This window comes from Apium graveolens, unplaced genomic scaffold (assembly GCF_009905375.1).
Source record: "Apium graveolens cultivar Ventura unplaced genomic scaffold, ASM990537v1 ctg5852, whole genome shotgun sequence".
In the NCBI taxonomy this organism is placed as follows: Eukaryota; Viridiplantae; Streptophyta; class Magnoliopsida; order Apiales; family Apiaceae; genus Apium; species Apium graveolens.
The window spans coordinates 56,814-75,335 of NW_027419124.1; the positions used below are offsets into that span (position 1 = coordinate 56,814).

Consider the following 18,522-nt stretch of genomic DNA (forward strand, 5'->3'; position numbering starts at 1 on the left):
AAATATACACAATAAATAACATGATTCTTAAAGATAAGTATAAATAAGGGGCTGAACTCGTACAATACAAACTTAAGATAAGGAATACGTGGCACCAAAGTGATTTTTCGTACCGGTGATTGTTCATAAAATTCAAATTTAAATGTATATATAAGATCATTCATATACAAATTGAGGATAATTTGAGCTAGTGAATTGTTGATCAATTCAAAATAAAAAATATAGGTTTAACAATCATACCAAGAGATTGTTTATTGGAATGGCCCATCGATTATTTTAGCTTATTACACATTAGGATGCCTTTGTTCAAGCTCAAAATTTTGATTGAAATGAAAAAAGGGATGAGAGGGTAAGATTAAAGGGGTTAGAGAAACTATTCGTATATATATTTGGATGCATATTATATGTGATCTTAATATAGGTGTGAAATAACTTAAATAACTCTTTGGATTTATAAAATTCAGTAACATTATACGACCCAATTCAGCCCAAGATTTAAATAGTATAATTTGGATATCGGAGAGATCCGAGGGTGGAAAATGTATGGATTTAAAGTTCACGATTTTATGAATACACCGGGTAAACTTGAAATCCCAAAATACAGTATTATTAAATCTTAAAATATTTTTTTGGCCACATGGATAATGGTGCTGTTTGGGAGAGGTCACCTACTCCACCTTGGATGAAGTAAAAGCTGGGTTATATATATCTTATTGCTGAGTGTTTGGGTTATTTTATGGTCACAACTCACAAGCAGAAATGATTAATTACATTAATAAATTAATTTGACTTGTATCGAATTAGAATTATTCAACTTTTATCCTGATTCGCATGTTATTTGTATTTAAGTGTGTTTTTAAATTTTAAAATTTTACCTGACAAAAAAAATTTAAAATTGTAACTCAAAACTCTTAAATATTTTAACTCAAAAATTTTGAATAAATAACTTTTGAATATTAACTAGTTAAATAGACCTTTGTCGCATATTACACTTATCGTACAATTAAAAAAACTAAAAAAATGATATTATTATAAAAAAAAATATCTAATCCACTTTAATTTTTTTTTTCAGATTTATAAATAATTAATATTTTTAACAAGTTTTTAATATTCGGTCAAATTAACTATCTAATAATCACAACACATATAATATGAGATGAAGTACAAACTAACTTGCTCTCAAGAAAGGCGCCTCCTTGTTACAAGTTCCAATCCCACTTTTTGGAGAATCTAAAAAAAGTACAACAAACTAACTTGTATTTATATTTTTTTGTGAATATCTAATATTGATGGCAATTCTTGAACACTCGCTGGCTATATAGAGTTATGTATAGGGCTATTATTTAGAAAATATAAAATATATAAATTGTTCATTTTTCATTATTTATAGTTGCAAATTTTAGTTATCAAATCAAAAAATTAAGTTGCATAATTTTTTATTTAAAAAATCATTATAAATTAATGAAATTGTTTGAAGTAGTTGTATTGTAGAATCACATTTATCCCAAATTCTTTTACAACTGGATAAAATTTAAAATCATTTTTTTAAAATTTTAAGTGTTAAACTTTTTATTATATTCGAATATAATAATTATTCTACATTAATATCGAATTTTATATTTTCTAAAAATAAAATTGAACATATATAATAAAATTTTATAATAAAATTAAGGGTTCTCCACTAATATTTTCCTATATGATATTATATGAGGTTGTTGGTTGGTCTTGTAAATATTGTATTTTTATATGTAAAACCTATGTGTTTTATAAACATTTATTCCACCTTTAATTACTAGTATTTTTTTAATTTTAGATCCGTATATTTTTTTATAAAAAAGTACATTAAATTAAAAATAAAATTATCCAAACAGCCAAATCACTATTATTTTTAATTTTAAATTTTAAATTTTAAATTATAATTTATATTTATTAAGAAACCTGTCTGTTATTTGTGGGTCTTGAGAAACAGCTGAAATGTATTTGCTATTAGTGGGGAAATCTCCATTTCATTTCATGGTCACATTAACTTGTTTGCGACACGTGGTAGTTGGTATAGAAGCTTATGTTAAGATGCCCCTCTCGGGTGTCACACTCACGTATGCAATGCATTTCAAGTGTATACTGTTTGCATGTACATCCTTAAGTTAAAATCAACAACAAATTTCAGAGTTTATTTCAAAAACAAGCAAAGACTTTATTAATACATATATGGAAATACAAGGCTCAAGCATTAAAACAACAAATAGATGAACTTTATGGTAATGATTTTCACTGAATTAAGTTAATAATGATCTTTAGATCTTTGCATCTGGAAGTTTGGAGCTTTTGGTGTATGTAGTTGCTACCAGATTTCAACTACTTTGGTGGTAGCACCTCATCGACCAATTTGTCCAAATTTTTGGTAGAAGAACCACTAGAGCTAATAGCTGCTTCGGCTTTGTTTTTCCACTCCACTGCATTCTTCTTGAATTTCTTCCCCTTATCTCCGTCCATTAGCTCCCGCACCAGCTCCTCTACTTCATCTCTCTTGACATTGTTATCAATCTCCATTCCAATTTCCCATTCCACACAACTGTACTTACAATTCGTCTGCTGTTCAGCAAAGAATGGCCAACAGATTACAGGCACGCCACTTGCAATGCTCTCAATAGTCGAATTCCACCCGTTATGTGTTAAAAACACTCCAACGGCAGGGTGTTTTAGGACTATTTCTTGATTGCACCAGCTTGCCAGCCTGCCTCTTTCTCTTGTTTCAACCACAAACTCAGGAGGGATCTTGGCTTTGTCGCCAGATATTATATCAGGCCTGATTATCCACAAGAAGTGATTTTTGCTATTAGCTAAACCCCATGCAAACTCGGTGAGCTGTTTAGCGGTCATGGTAGTGATACTACCAAAGTTCACATAAACAACTGAGTTTGGGTTTTTTTTGTCAAGCCAATCAATGCAGCTATCCTCTTCTTTCCACAAACTTGAGCTGATGGACTTAAGTGTTTTATCTTGGAACTGATTGATCATTAAGTGCATCGGACCAATGGTATAGATATTTGGTTGACTGGCAGAAACTGCTTCCAAAGCATCCTGTTCAAGAGCGTCAAATGTGTTTATTATAACTGCCTGAGCTATAGGTATCGCTGCAATCTCAGCTATAAAGAAATTAAGCATGATATCATTTGGGTCTGTAGTTCTGATGAAACTCGGAAAATCCTTCAATTTCACATCTTTCATTCCAGGAGCCCAATCTATGATTGTATCTAGATATCCATTTGTTTCATAGCTCGTATCTGCATTGCAAACCATAGAAAATTTAGTGTTATATTTGTAGTTTATATACTTGTTAAAAATTAATTATGTACTTCACTATGAGGATCATAAATAAAATGCAAGTCTAATAAAAGTCAAAACTGCACAATTCGATAGACAATCTAGTTATCAGCATGGTACTGTTATAGTAGAGTTAGGCAACTCCAGTTCCAGCCGTTGTACTCAATATGAGATCCTTGTAATAAACCATATGATTATGTGGGTGACAGAGTAAGAATGTTAATTACATCTCGTATGTGAAAAATCCCGAAATTTGTTTATCTAACAAAACTGATGAAGCTACATTGAGGTATAGAGGATGCGTTGGGAGATGCAGTCATTTAAGCAATAACAAAGTACTCATTATTGAATGAATAATAAATTTTACCTTGTAGTGGTGTATAGCCTTTTTCCACGAGTTGGTGGTACTGCATATATGCTATGAGGCCGCAAGCACTTGCCGTCCAAAACAGCAGCTCAGGAATATTAAACTGTTGAGCAGCTTCCATAGTGAAGGTCATGATGGCATCAGCGACAATGCATGTCACAGGGGGTACCCCAGAGACGGAAGAGTCATTGAGTTCCGAAATGAGGTTGCTAAAAGGAGCCAAGCAGTTGATTCGAGTGTACTTACACATTGTAGGAACATCTTGAGTTGCATCAGGATTCGAGGGAGGTAGACCATCAGGGATAGAGTAAAACCGGAAGTCAGACAAGCCATTGAGGCCATCCCCACCGTGAGATTTAATAAGGCGGTTGTGGTTAAAGTCGGTGTTGACAAATGAAATATGAAAGCCTTTGTGGTGAAGGAGTTTGGCTAGTTTTAGCATGGGAGTTATGTGACCTTGTGCAGGAAATGGAATGCACAAGGCATGAGGCTTATTGTTGGCTTCAGTAATCGTGTCCATGTAATCTTTTGTTATATTGTTTTCTCTGTATTTGTTTTTACAAACAATGAGCAGCTGCGTCGGGTATATAAGGACAATGATCCAACTAATAAAACTAATGCTCTCATCAAAATAGCCCAGCACTAGTTTTTAACCCACATTTAATCTGATTTTCGAGTAATTCGTTTTAAAACTGACTTTATTAAAAATCAACCAAAATTTTATTTTGACTCCACGTATTCTAATCAAACTTGAGTTTGATTTTCTCATTTTTAAAAATAAGTATTGATATTTATTAAAATATACATGAAATCTTATTAAAACTTATATTTAATTATTTTATAAAAAATTATCAAATAAGTAACCTCTAGTTAAACTCTATTATTTCTAGTATGACATTAAAATTATTAGTATTATTAGATAATTTTATTTTGTTATTAGTACTCTGTAAAACTACATCTTATCTAAAAAATATATATAAGTTTTAATACATGTACACAAAAGTTCAAATAAAATGAATTTAATATATGAGAAATTAAATTAATATAATAATAATACTCAATTAGTAATATGAGTACCTATTCCGAGTTTCGAGTACTCATTTTTCCGGAGTCTGAACCAATTTTCAATTTCTCAGACTAAAATCATAAATATTAAAACGCATTTAATGAAATGTGTGCTCATTATTTGTCTCAGTTCTATAGAAGAATAAAGGCATCCAGCAACTAACCATGAATTATGCACAACTAAAATAGGGATGTGACGAATCTAAAATTTTAGTTCGATAACATACCATTCCATGATTTCTGGATTCGTCCATGCACGAGCCCCGACCCCGACCCGACAATAATTGCAAAACAAGTTGGGCTGATTATGGTTGGCTGATTCCTAATCATCAGATTTTTGAAAATGATACATCACGAACATTTTAAACCACAGGATGGATTTCTGTAGCGATTACAAGGAGGTCCACTAATAGATTAGTATGCCCCCCACTCTCGTGCATGTGTCATATACATTTAGAAAAATACAATGACATGTGACAGATGAATAAATATTTTTAATATTTTGTTAGTAAATGTCGAGCTAGATATTTTTTCTAAATTTTTATTTTTCCTCTTCCTAACTATTTCTAAATAATGGGACGAATATAGCCAACTTAAATTATATCTTTCTTTCCTCTTTTAGAAAATGTGGTCAATATTGATTATATTCTCGTTTACATAATTAGAGGTCGGCCGTACTTATGATATGACATTTAATTAATATTTGATTTGTTAATACATATATTAAAGATAAAAGACTAAATTGAACTAAACTTTTTTATATTTTTACTTTAGTGACCAAAATAAAAAATTGACAACTAAATGGCTATGACAAATATATTCAAATTTTATTAATAAAATATAAGTTAAGAGCTACCGGTTACTCTTAAAAAAGAGAAGTGAGAGGAGTTTTTTACAGTAAGAATCTCTTGGAACTTCATTTTGAGTTATACTTTTTATTTTTAGATTTAAAACATGTTTAAAGATTGTATCGAAGATGTTTTAATGTAATAACTTTTTTTTAATGTAAATAACCGATGAAGTGCCAAAGACAACTGAAGAGGGTGTTCAATTAAATATTGAAAAGATAAAGGTCATTGGTAAGAACCGAGAGTGGCACAATTCAAGAATTTGTAAAATTAAGATGCAATATCTCATCATTAATGTGCAATATCTCATAACGTGTGAACTCATATATATTATATTCATAACTTAAGTTCACTCGAAATTTTAAGATGTTTAATATTATGTGAAAAATCAACACCAAAGTATTGGCAGCTAATAAGAAAAAGTAAAGGGATCGAAAAGTGCCGAGTGTATGTGGGGCTAAATATTTAATCAAGATAAAAAATAATTTTCTTTAATATTTATTATCTAAAACTTTCATTCATTGAAAAGATCAATTTTTTATCCTATGAGAAATACAAAATTCATGATGTATGGAATATATATATATATATACATCTAAATTTATCGTTCTCACATATATATATTTATATATACAGAAATTTATCATCCTGAAATGCATAAGATATACGAAGAAATTTAACAATATGTTAAATGGATGCGCACATCACAATTACATGTGAAAATACTATACAAATTTGATGTATTTAGATACAAATTATAAGAAATTACATCCGAATGCAATTATTTCCCTGTCTTCATTTTTCATACCTCTAAAACCAGTGCAATGTTATTAAGCTTCAATCTTGAGGAGCTCATCGCCCCCGGCCAATTTGCCAATTAGTCTCTCCAAAATAATCTCGTCGACCCGTGATCGTTATATATACGACTAGTTATTTTCTAAACACGGGCGGACCTAGCCCATGATTAGGGTGGGCGTGAAATTTTAACAATATATTAAAATTCTGTATATAATTCTATCTTATTAGAGTATCTCCAAGGGTATTAGGTGAACTTGTTAGCTAAAACACCATTAGCTAAAATTTTGTTGAACCTGTAAGGATTTATACTCCAGTGGTATTAGCTATATTCATTAGCCTATATACCAAATATTATTTTATTTTTAATTTTAAATATATAGTTAAAATTAATTTAAGCTATTTATATTTAATACAATTGAAAATAAAACATGTATTTAAATCAAAAATATTTAATGAAAATATTTTTATTTTTTATATTTATGAAAATATTTTAAATTAAATATTATAAAATAAAAAATTATTACATTTATAAATACAATAACATATTTATAAATGGAAAACATAAAATTAATAAACATTACTTATACATATATATATAATTTTTAAATTAAGCATAGTTTATTATAATATAATATTACAATTTTTATTTTAGTTAATAATTAAATAATATTAAAAATTATTTAAAATAGTATGCTATTTATTATAAAAAGAATATTTATACCAGAGAACATATGATAGCATTAGGTTAGACCATATTTTAAGTATGGCTGACGTGTATTAGTTTAGATGATGGGAGTACATTCAACAAATGTAGCGTGCCCTTTTTACGTGATCTAAAAATATACCTAATAGGAGCTCCCGTTGGAGTGATCAAAATTTTAGATATTATCTATATCAGACTGCCACATAGACATTTTACCTAACAGGGTGATGAGCGTTGGAGATGCTCTTACAGATTAACCCAGTTAAATATTTGAGAAGGCCCACTCATATAACCTGTAGATATTCCATTACATAATAATATGAAAACTAAATGGGTTATTATCTTGAAAAAGTAAGACAACCTATTACCATATTTAATGTTATAAACAAAATAGAAAAAAAAGGCACGCCCTAACTTCACCTAACCCTAGCCGCCCTACCTTCTTTTTCCCCCTTTCTACCCATCTCTATCTCCATATTCATCTTCATCTTCATCTTCTTCTTTTATTCACTTTTTCTTTAATAAAATCGAGATTTGTTTTACAAAACTCGAAAAATCCATTACAGTTTTTCACTTTCAGATCTACTAAGGTAAGAGCTTAGATTTTATAATAAAATTCAGTTTTTGGATTCAAAATCTCTGGTTTAACAACATATTACAATTTGTTGTTATTCCGAGATTTTTGAATTTTGGATTTTTTCGTATTGTTCTGTTTAAGTTATTATTTGTGTGTTTGATTGTCTCGCTTTATGCGATGTGTCTCGCTTTGTGCGATGTGGTGGTTGTGTTGAAAATGAATTGGATGGTGTATTGGGAGATCTGGATATCTCGCATCAACAACACTTTCGGCAGGTCTATAGCTGGTGTCCGGCAGGTAGATAGCTGGGGTGCGTTTGGAACGGTGGTAAAAATCACATGTGCTCACCTCTCACAAAAAAAATTTGTTCATAATATGAGGCCTCTAAACTCCGTTGTTGCAACTGAGTCCTCTGAACATTGCAATATCAATCGAATTAATGTGAGGGTCAATTGTGAAGCTACTGTTTTCGGGGGAGATGCGTGCTGGATTGTCCGGGAAACCATTACCTTCATTTTTAATTTTCAGAATATTTGTATTCAGTTTGTTAAGCAATCCGGAAACAAAATGGCTAATTATTTAGCTCTATTTGTTTTTCAACCTGGTTGCATGATCAGTTGGGGGTTTGTCCCGATTAAATCTCTTTCAAGTCATTAATGAAATCTGCTTTAAATTTGGCAAAAAAAAAAGAAAAAAAAGGCACGCATATGTACTAGGGCTACACTACTGCAAATAAGAAAAAAGACTTTTTATCCGTTATCATATTATTCATCAATCATCCTTAAATTAATTTTTGTTCTTTAACGATGTAAATTATTTATTTATTTATTTGATCAGTTGGATTGATTGATTTATTTTGTTCTTTTTTTAAAGTTATTTAGTTTTCTTGAATCTAATACAAGTGATTGAATGTGAGTACCAATATAACATTGAATTAAATATGTGTATATTTTAATTTTAATACACTTAATAAGTGTGAGGTCAAACATTTATTTTTATTCTGAGTAAATTTTATTTTATTTTTTCACTGTAAATTATTACTTTATTACTTATTTTTCTTGAATTATGTGATTTTACTCTTACATGTATATGCTAGTTTGTTCACTTATCTTTATAGAGAATTCGCGGGAATTTTTTTTTTTACCCAGCCCCTCCTGTAAACACCGTGTTGAGTTCGTATTAGTCTAGTCCTTTATGGTCTATTCTTCTGTATATTATCAACTAGGCGTGAAAATCGCGCTTCGCGCGGTTAGAGAAAAATATTTTAGAAAATATATAAAATAATATGTTGGAATATATACAAAAATTAAAATATAGCAACTTTGTTAAAAATATATATTAAATTCAAATTTTGTTTTGTTTTTAAGTTATTAATTCTTAATATTTTTGATCAATTTCCATTGACGTTGACAATACGTATACAATAATTATCACCTTCATTGTTTTTGAAATAGAATCACCGTAGAATTAGTGGTTCAACTATACTTGAAGATTATAACTTAAAACTTAAAATAATTTAAAATAAAATGTTTAAATTCCACTAATTAGTTAATAAAAAACATAAAAATGAAAAAAAGGTAGTGAGCATATATGGTAATTTTAACTTTTGTTAAACAAAGTTAAAACAAATTATTTAGCTGAAATGATGCTTCTCTTATGGTTTTGAATTTTTTTTCTTTACTTTAAATAAATTTTTAACTTGTTACAAGAAAATTTATCTTTCAACTTAAAGTCAAAAAGTAAAATCACTCTTAAATATAAATATAAAAAATTACATTTAGTTTTAAAAACAAAAGTGACTGTAATCCATTATTAAAAAATTAAGAATGATTGGATGCAAATTAGCAAAAAAATGATTGGATCTAGGCATGTCTAAAGAAAATATTATTTTAAATTTTATTTTAAACCATTCATGTAGAAATTGAGATAAGGTAAGTAATATTTCTTCTCTTTAATTTTGAGTAAAGCAAATATAAATGCCTTTTTGGAATAATCATGTAAATAGTTGTAAATGGGGAAGCAATTCTTATAATCATACATACATCAAATTTCTCCCTTAAAAATGTACATCTACATACAACCAAAATTCCTAAACAACTACACAACCAATGCACAAAAGAGTTATAAGGATGACCAGTAACTAAGTAACTATCTATTTGAAAAAATTGTACTCGAAGTTTAGATACTTTCTAACTTCATAAATTCTTGAAAAAAGAACTCTACCAACCTCATGATCGTGTTTTTTGAGAGATTTAAGGTATATGTCTGAGATCCTTAATAAATAGCAGCCCAGGTCACATATACCTCTGATTTTTGTTCTTTTTCATTTTTTCTAATGTCCGCTTTCAGGTCTAGACCCTCTCAATTCCTATGCTGCAATTGAAAAATGTAAAACATAAAAATTCTATGCAAAGGTGAATTTAAAGAATAAAAAACAACAATATTCATACTTTCTACACATTCTGACATAATAAAGAGAAACCGAAACTTGGTTATTACAGCCGCAACAAAATATTTCAAATTTAAAAGATAACAAAGAACATACTAACATCCACAGCAGTTGGCCCTAAGGTGCATCTTTGCAGTCGACTCCTTAACCGACAACAATAACGACATTGGCTCAACTATTTCTTCGAGGCATTTGTTCCAAAGAGAGACTAAGATTATGTGAGTATGATGCAAACTTCCAAATATTCTTGACAAATTAAATTATTATGATGGTAAAATGTAGTTTAGCAGGGATATTGTTTTTAACTGGATTGAATCAATGAATTTACAAGTCTGAACATATAACAACAGGTTCAGTTGTTACCCATTACAAAATGACATGCTTATAGTTTAAAACCACAATGACACCTTACTTTGTGCAGATGTTCAATTTATTTTACTTTCGTCACATAAATGTCCTATCCAGTTTGCTATTTTTTTTCTAATTCAGTTTGATTTTTATTATTTCTCACAGAGATTTCTTATTTTACTTATACTTTTAACATGTCACAACCTAACACACCAATAAATATAACTTTATATAAATTATATGGTCAAGTAATCAGTCTCCCAACTTTTAATTTTGTACAGATTGCAGTAGGAACATAAGCCATAAAAGTATTAAAGAGCAAGGGAAGGAAAATGACAATCGCTACTTTACTTTATGATCAAACAAAATAACTGGGTAAAATAGTAATTAGGTACCTAGAGAGAAATATCAATCCAGAAAATAGTTTGACAAAATAAGTATACTACTTTAAGCCATGCCCCTCCCACCGGAAAAAGTCTCTCTCCTTCAATGGTTAGAAACCCTTATGTACTAATGCAACCAAAAATATTCAAACAAATGGAAGATGAGATCCATTCCAGAAATAACAGTGTGGACCCTTGAATACTAATGCAGACCACTTTACACACAATATTTTTATAAAAGTCTGGCCCTTCGCCTCCCTATCAGCATTTACTATGATTAATTAAGTGTCTAAGCCTTCTGACTCTTGAAAGCGCTACATATACGTGTCCATGTGTAAACATGTGTTTAAGCAAATACAAGCCAACTCATTTTAAAGATAAATGATAACTTTCATTATTTGTTATCGCGAAATAGGTGTTCCTGGTAACTTCTATTAAGTTCAAATGAACAATTATATATTTAGGAAATATAATTATTAATGGAATAGTAATATTCTGACCCATATTGCTTCTTTAAGCTGGATAGTTTCCAAAAAATTATTATGAGTGTTCATAAGGAATAACTTATTTAATAATCTTCAAGCCCCCTAGAGATAACATCCATATCATATAAATAATGATGAATGCAACGACCTAACATTCAGCCGTGAATTTAGTGAAGTGCAAAACTCACTCTAAATAGATAACCTAAACACTGATGCATTTATATTATCATCCTAGCTATGGTTTCATTAATAATGTTTTTTTAATGCAGGGAGTTGGGAAATGGGTTCTTCCCGATGGATTTGCCTCTATTCGTACCTATACCAACCATTTACTTAAATTCGGGTGGCCATTTTTAGTTAGCCTAAAACTTTTAGGAAAGTTAGAACATGACATTGAGATATGTACCCGAGATTGAGCATTAGCGCATAACTTGGATGAAGCATGCTTAGTACAGATTATACACATATAAGATTGCTTGCAAGACGTCTACACGGGTAAACATTTCATACAGGAACACGAATATGTGGATAGGTATGGAATATAATACAGGATATTCAAGTGCTATACAACCCAACACTACGCTCAAAACATGAATATTAGGTCTTTCATTTCCTGATAAACTTAATTTCTACCGTCAAACTCTAAAGCACGGGCGAAAGGAAGCAACAAAATGATCATAACTATTTTACATCCAAGAGTCATGACACATCATTTTATGTTCTTTGGATTTATTCATATAAATCCAAACTTTAGTTACACTTTATATGCAACGATTATCTTGTTACACTAAAACTCTTATTAGCATAAGAAAGGAAAATAATTATAATATCTAAATTTGAACTGAAAATAATCAAACATACTAATCATGCTTACCTATCTATTGTAAAAGTTTGAGCATATGTCCTTCAAATTAATCTATTTTATAAAGTTTATCCTTAAAATTGCTCCGGAATTTTGGTTTTAATGTCCCAATTGCCTCAAATACCTACAAATAGCAACATAGCAGGACTAATCTAATCAGATCACATAATAGCTTGCACAATGTCCACGAAGTCCAATTTTCACTTTATATAATTAATGCAATGAACTGTTGTCACGCACTTTTAACAAATTTGTTATCCACGACCACTGCATACATTCAACTAAAGAACTCAATAATATTTACAAGTCAGTTAGCAATATAAGAAACTTGAAATAGTCCCATAGTTTAATTACCGAGAGAGTGAATATACGGAAGATGGACCATATATTGTTAATAAAAATAGACAAAAATTATTTTTATAGAACCATCACAAAGAGCATCTCAATTTAGTTTTTCCCCTATACTATTTCAGTTTGAACATGAAAAGACCTAAAGAACCTCAACTACTTGATTACTAGATTGTCAAATTTAACAAAAATAATTCATAAAAAACCATCCGGTTATAAGCCTAAAATGTCAGCTAGCTTCAAGAATATGTACGATTTGGATAAATTACTTCTAAATTCTAGTGTAGCATCCCTCAGTTAAATTAGGATTTTGAATGTAACCACGTGCCCATACCACTGAAGAAATAATACATATTACAACACATCATAATAAATGGTGGCATTTTGATGTACAAGATAAAAAAAGTAACAACTTAATTCAATTTACTTGCCTAAATTCTTAATAGAACCCTATTGGCCAAAAGAATCGTTTATAGTCCCTGTAATATTTAACAATCTTGAGCCTGAGACTGTTAAATCATGTAGCTGAATCAACATACCTAACTGGATAATTTGGAAGGTCAAAAACCATAGCACATTCATATTAGAATTTCAAAGCAAACACATATTTATACAAGTTTCTTTTATTATCATACATATCTGTGTATGTTTTTTTCCTCAGGATAACCAAAATCCCCCATAACAACAAATAACATCAAGCAATCAATAACAAAAAATAAGGCACCCTCAATAATAAATAACAAATGAAATGAACCAATCACAAAAAAATGAGGAATAAACGCACCTTTTTCATTAAACTTCCCTACAGAACTACGCAGTGACCTTGAACCATTGCTAATTGTTTACCAATTATAAGCTAATTGGTGAGTAGACGGTGGAGAATTGGAGGAGAACACAAAATTAGACCAAGAGTCAGGGGGTGTTGATACCGGGTAACACATTCAAAGGGTCTTTATCAATCCCAACCGAAATGAAATAATAAATACCTAGACTCTTCAATTTCTTTGAGACCTTTCAATTTCTGTGAAACTTTTCAAGTTCTGAGGGTTGGATTTTTTGATGATTTTTTTCCGCAGGAAATCGAAACAAATAGAAGCACATAAGAGGGATGTTGGAGGTGCCACGTTAGATAAGCAGGATTTTCCTTTATATAGATATATAGATAGACTAGGTAATATAAACGCGCTTCGCGCGGTCCAAAAAACTCGCTTATTTTCATTATAAAATTTATTTTAATAGAAGATTTAAAATAATTAAAATAGTAATATTTTACTGAATCTCTTACATATTTTACAAACAAACATGCTCCCACCTTTTCAATATATTTTTTATTTTTAAAATATAATATATCTCACAATAAAAAATGTACGAAATAAAAATTTAGTTATTTCAAATTTTCATGTATAATTGTGTAAGACACTTTTCTACCCAACTTGGTATACCCTTGTAAACCAATGTCATTAACTCTTTTACATTGTAGTATCATGTTTACTTGGCATATCACATTCGATTATTTTTGAATCACCGACAAGCTTGACAAACTTGAATAAGGACATTCTTATCTCAGAAGAGGATGGTTCGAGCAATTTCATTTTTTGCAAAACTGCATCTAGCCTATGTAGGTTTGTAGTACTTAGTAATTATTTGACATCCTTAAAACCAACTTGCAAGTGAAAAAACTTATTGACAGTAAGTAAGCGTGAATAATAGCTTGACAATTATTTTTAGCATTATAAATATAGAGGTGCATATTGATAAATCATAATAACTATCTCCATTCCTATCTAATATAAATCATCTTTCAAAAAGTTGTGTTTTACTTAACATATTCTTGCCGGTTCGTGTAGTCCCATGCTTCTATTTTTTCTCCAATATCTCCTTAACATATAATAGTGATGAAACTTCACCTGTCATTATAAATTGAAAGAAGAAGTTACGGATGTATCAGAACTCCTATGTAGGCTGTGACACATCGTTGATCTGCCAGCCGATTTTATGGATCCTGAGTTAGCTTTTAACTACTTTAGCGATACAACGCAACCGCACTAAAGATCAAAATCGTGAATTAGAAGAATTTTTAAATATAATAATAGGAAAATTTAAGAGACCCGTTTAAAAGTATATACCTCACATATGCACAAAGAATTACCAGAAAAATATATATATGAAAAAACATCTGGTAGATTGCTAAATGAAATGTTACGCTTGTTGACGGCCATATAAGTTATAGTTGTGGCGTCGTCTGAGGAGGTGATCATGCAAGCTGGGTATCTTGTATTTCTCTGTATATAAGATTAAAAAAATAGTAAGCTTGTATTTTCTAACCATTTTTTTCTTTAACTCTAAATTTTCAATGTCTTGGTCGAAAAATTCATCCTCAGTAGAATGAGACCCTCCGTTCCAATTTATCTTCTAACCATCTTTTAAGCTACAGTATTACAGTCTGCAACTGCAACTCCTTCTTGGCATCGTTATATGCTCAAGTTAAAAGATTCCACTTTTCAGTAAATATTATATTAAAAATACTTAGAATCATAAAATTCAAATGAAATAGAAACTCGACATAATATATGTAACACCTCCAGATCCGGGGTCGGGGATCCGGGTTGTCACAGCCTTTCTTTCCAAAAATATTACTTAACTTAATTAAAAATAAATAACCTCATGTTGTGACCTCACAATAACACACACCACAACCCGTTATAGTCTCAGAGATGTAATTGAAATAAGTACAAGTCCTTGAATCCATAATTTAAAAGTTATTACAACCCAAAATGATTACTTAATAAGTTTACAGTTAATTGCCATTATCTGCCACAAGTTATAATTATACATAATTGATTCCCAAAAATAGAGTGCCTGGTCTACAGATAGATCTACCTCTGTACCTATAGCAGCTATGATATCAACGGGAAAACGCAGGACGCTTCCCATGCTCTTGCGTTGGGTCTGTTGGAGTCTGGCCATCTTTCCTAACTGTTGTTGTGTGATGAAGAAATGAAGCAAGAGTGAGCATTACAGATCGCAATATAATATATAATGTAATCAATAATGCAATTATCTAAATAGATAACTTACTGGAAATCTTTATCAAGTGTAAGATAATTACTTACTGGATATAAGCTTAAAGGGAGATGAAGTTACCAAATACTTCACTATACTTATACCATTTTAGAAAACTACTTGAACGACCACTGTTCAAAGTATAATAAGTTTTCAAAGGTTCATCATATAGATGAGACTACAATATAAGACTTGAATAGATTCAAACTTTGAAATATTGTTTAAGAGAAATGAAGTTACGAGATACTTCATTTGAGGGAAACATCATTATAACCCCTTGACCCTGTCAACACTTCGGCAATCACCCATTTGTAGCCTTTCGATCGAAATGCTCCGGGTAGTGTTGCAGAAATATCCTAACTGGATGATGAACTCATTTTAGGAATTTGTGGTTCCAGGAAGACAACTTACGATGATCAGTCGCAGTAGTGCAACCCCATCATTTTCTACATGTAGAGGAGAACAACCGGATTTACTTGTCAACCGAACACGGGACTCCTAAGGAATGGACCGTCTTAGCGGAACTTCCGAGCCATCTGGGCCGGCGCCACTCAACCTCTTACGCCACTCCTAGTTCAGATGAAATCCATGACTCTGAAACGTAAAGCTCGTCCCCCCTTTCCCCCCAGTAGAAACTTGTTGATACGGCTCCACCAAGAAGTCGTATCTAGTTGGAAAGAAAAACTCACCGATATTTCCCAGGCGATGCCTGTTAATGGATTAACTTGTTCCAAGAATTTTACTTTCCGAGTGTTGGGTAAGTAATCAAAAACTCTTTTATCAAAACAACAACCTTGTTGTGAATATAAAAATACATCACGGAGCCGGATCCCTCAGATTTTTTGAGCGAGTATTTAAATCCCCTTCGAAAGGAAGATCTTAAATTTGAAAACGAGTTTTGGGATCCACTCTAACCTTCCAAAAATAGTTTTGATAAAGCTTGAAAATAACTCTGGAAATATTTAAAGTAAGAATGATTTGATAATATCAATTATTTTCCGAATACTTGGAAAATATCGAAACATTATTCTTTAGGAACATAAATAATATTATTTAATAAAATAAGCGGAATCATAAGTCCTCGAATGAATATTCAAAATAATATTCATTAAATAAAATAAGTGGAGTCATAAGTCCTCGAATGAATATTCAAAATAATATTCATTTATAAAATAAAACTATCGAATAAACCTTATTTGATTAATAGTTTTAAAAACTATATATATATATAATATACTTGGGAACATCGCCTCCCGGTTTAGACAGATGTTCAACTCTGAGTCCCCTATATTAAGGGTATACGCAAGTACTGCTTATCTCTAGCATAGGTATTATGTTGTTTATAATCAATTAAATCAAAAATGAGATATCAAGATTACGAAATAGGCATGCATATATATATCATATCAACATGCTCCAATATATCGCAAGACTTTCTAATAACAACCATGCACTTATCACAAGATAATGCATAAACAAATATATACATCACAACAATAGTATAACAGGTAGAAAACTTGCCTGAGCGACTGAGGGTGGTAAAAGGCCTGGGGCGAGTCTGGTAACCTATAAACAACATATAAGTTGGAATTAAACCACGGTCGCTTAAGAAACTAGTCTTTAACCAATTAGACCCTAACGTTCGCTTTTGCGTTTAATGATTCATATAAGTCGCTCATGCACCCTCGGCTCCACCATTTTTAATAATTTAACCGTTACGAATTTTAAGACGACTCTTTTGCGAATACTCTACCAACTGACCTATTAACCTTACATAATTGTTTCATACTCCAATTAGTCATTTAAAGACCTTAACCAAGGTTCAAAGTAAGGCGAGGGGAAATGGTTCGTTCACGAAACGCCGTTACTTAAAACGGTCGTTTCTCCTAAACCGTACATCGGATTTAAGTCAACCACATATCAAAACGAAGCTTGCGACATAATCTAGCTAAACATTGCAAAGTCACAGATTAAATAGTTAGCTCTCTGTCCCGAACACTAAGAACAAGCAGTTGTATGAAAACGGGCATTACGATGGCTATGTTTACGCGGTTACCAAGTTTTAAACCACTCCAAACAACCACAATTCCACTCACAATAAAGAATAAAACCAACCCTCATCCAAACCTTACTACATCAGTCCCCAAACCTCAAGATTTTCCATTTCATTCCACCCCAAACATGAACTACTAACTATACTTAAGTTTCATTAACTATAAACAAGATTCCAACATCCAAATCACTACAAATCCAATCTAAACTCTAAAGACACAAGCATCATGCTTCTCATTTACTATAAAAATCAAAACCATTCCTAATACTCAAATTAAAGTTAGGGTTTGGAGGTGTTATACCTTGCTTGGAGTGATTAGAGTAGCTAGGAAGCCTTAAGAAGCCTTGAGATAGCTTAGGAATGCTTGGATCTTAAAGAAAAAACAAAGAAAACTAAGTTAGTAACTTGAAAACACTATTCATCATCTTCTTCCTAGATTAATTGAAAGAGATTGTGAAGGAATTTGGAGCTTAAATTCCTAGGGTAGCTATAACTAATCATAAGGGACCTTGGATAATTACCTTGTAATTTAACAAAGCTTGGATCTTGATTTTTGGAATTTTTCCTCTTGAAAAATGAAGAAGGCCGAAAGCGATTGTTTTTGGGAGGGGTTTTACTTTGTTAAATGTGTTTGTGGTGGAAAACAGAAGTTGAATGGGATATTTGGGTGATTAATTGGTTGATTAAAGTGAGTGGAGTGTGACCAAGCATGACATCACCTTCATCATTTGCCACTTGTCATTACTTGGTGGTGGAAGCATCTTTTATGCTAATCCTTGCTTAATTTCTTGATTATCATCCTTAATCCTTGCACTAATCTCTCTTGCATTACTTGTCGTTTAATTATTT

The 18,522-nt window shown here is 31.0% G+C and overlaps 1 protein-coding gene across 1 annotated transcript; it reads right to left on the bottom strand.

Annotated features, from left to right (window-relative positions):
* Positions 1–2,136: 2,136 nt before the first annotated feature.
* Positions 2,137–4,238, bottom strand: LOC141702894 (7-deoxyloganetin glucosyltransferase-like). The gene is made up of 2 exons (XM_074506495.1): positions 3,692–4,238; positions 2,137–3,284 (listed from the first exon to the last, which is right to left on the bottom strand). Exons 1-2 carry the CDS (start codon positions 4,209–4,211, stop codon positions 2,356–2,358), a joined length of 1,449 nt encoding a protein of 482 aa, XP_074362596.1. The 5' UTR covers positions 4,212–4,238; the 3' UTR covers positions 2,137–2,355.
* Positions 4,239–18,522: the final 14,284 nt, after the last annotated feature.

Excerpts from the sequence above, each read along its gene's own strand:
- LOC141702894 (XM_074506495.1), bottom strand. The coding sequence starts at position 4,211 with ATGGACACGATTACTGAAGCCAACAATAAGCCTCATGCCTTGTGCATT. Across the intron at positions 3,285-3,691 it reads AGGCTATACACCACTACAAG|ATACGAGCTATGAAACAAAT; the intron begins GTAAAATTTATT and ends TTTGCAATGCAG.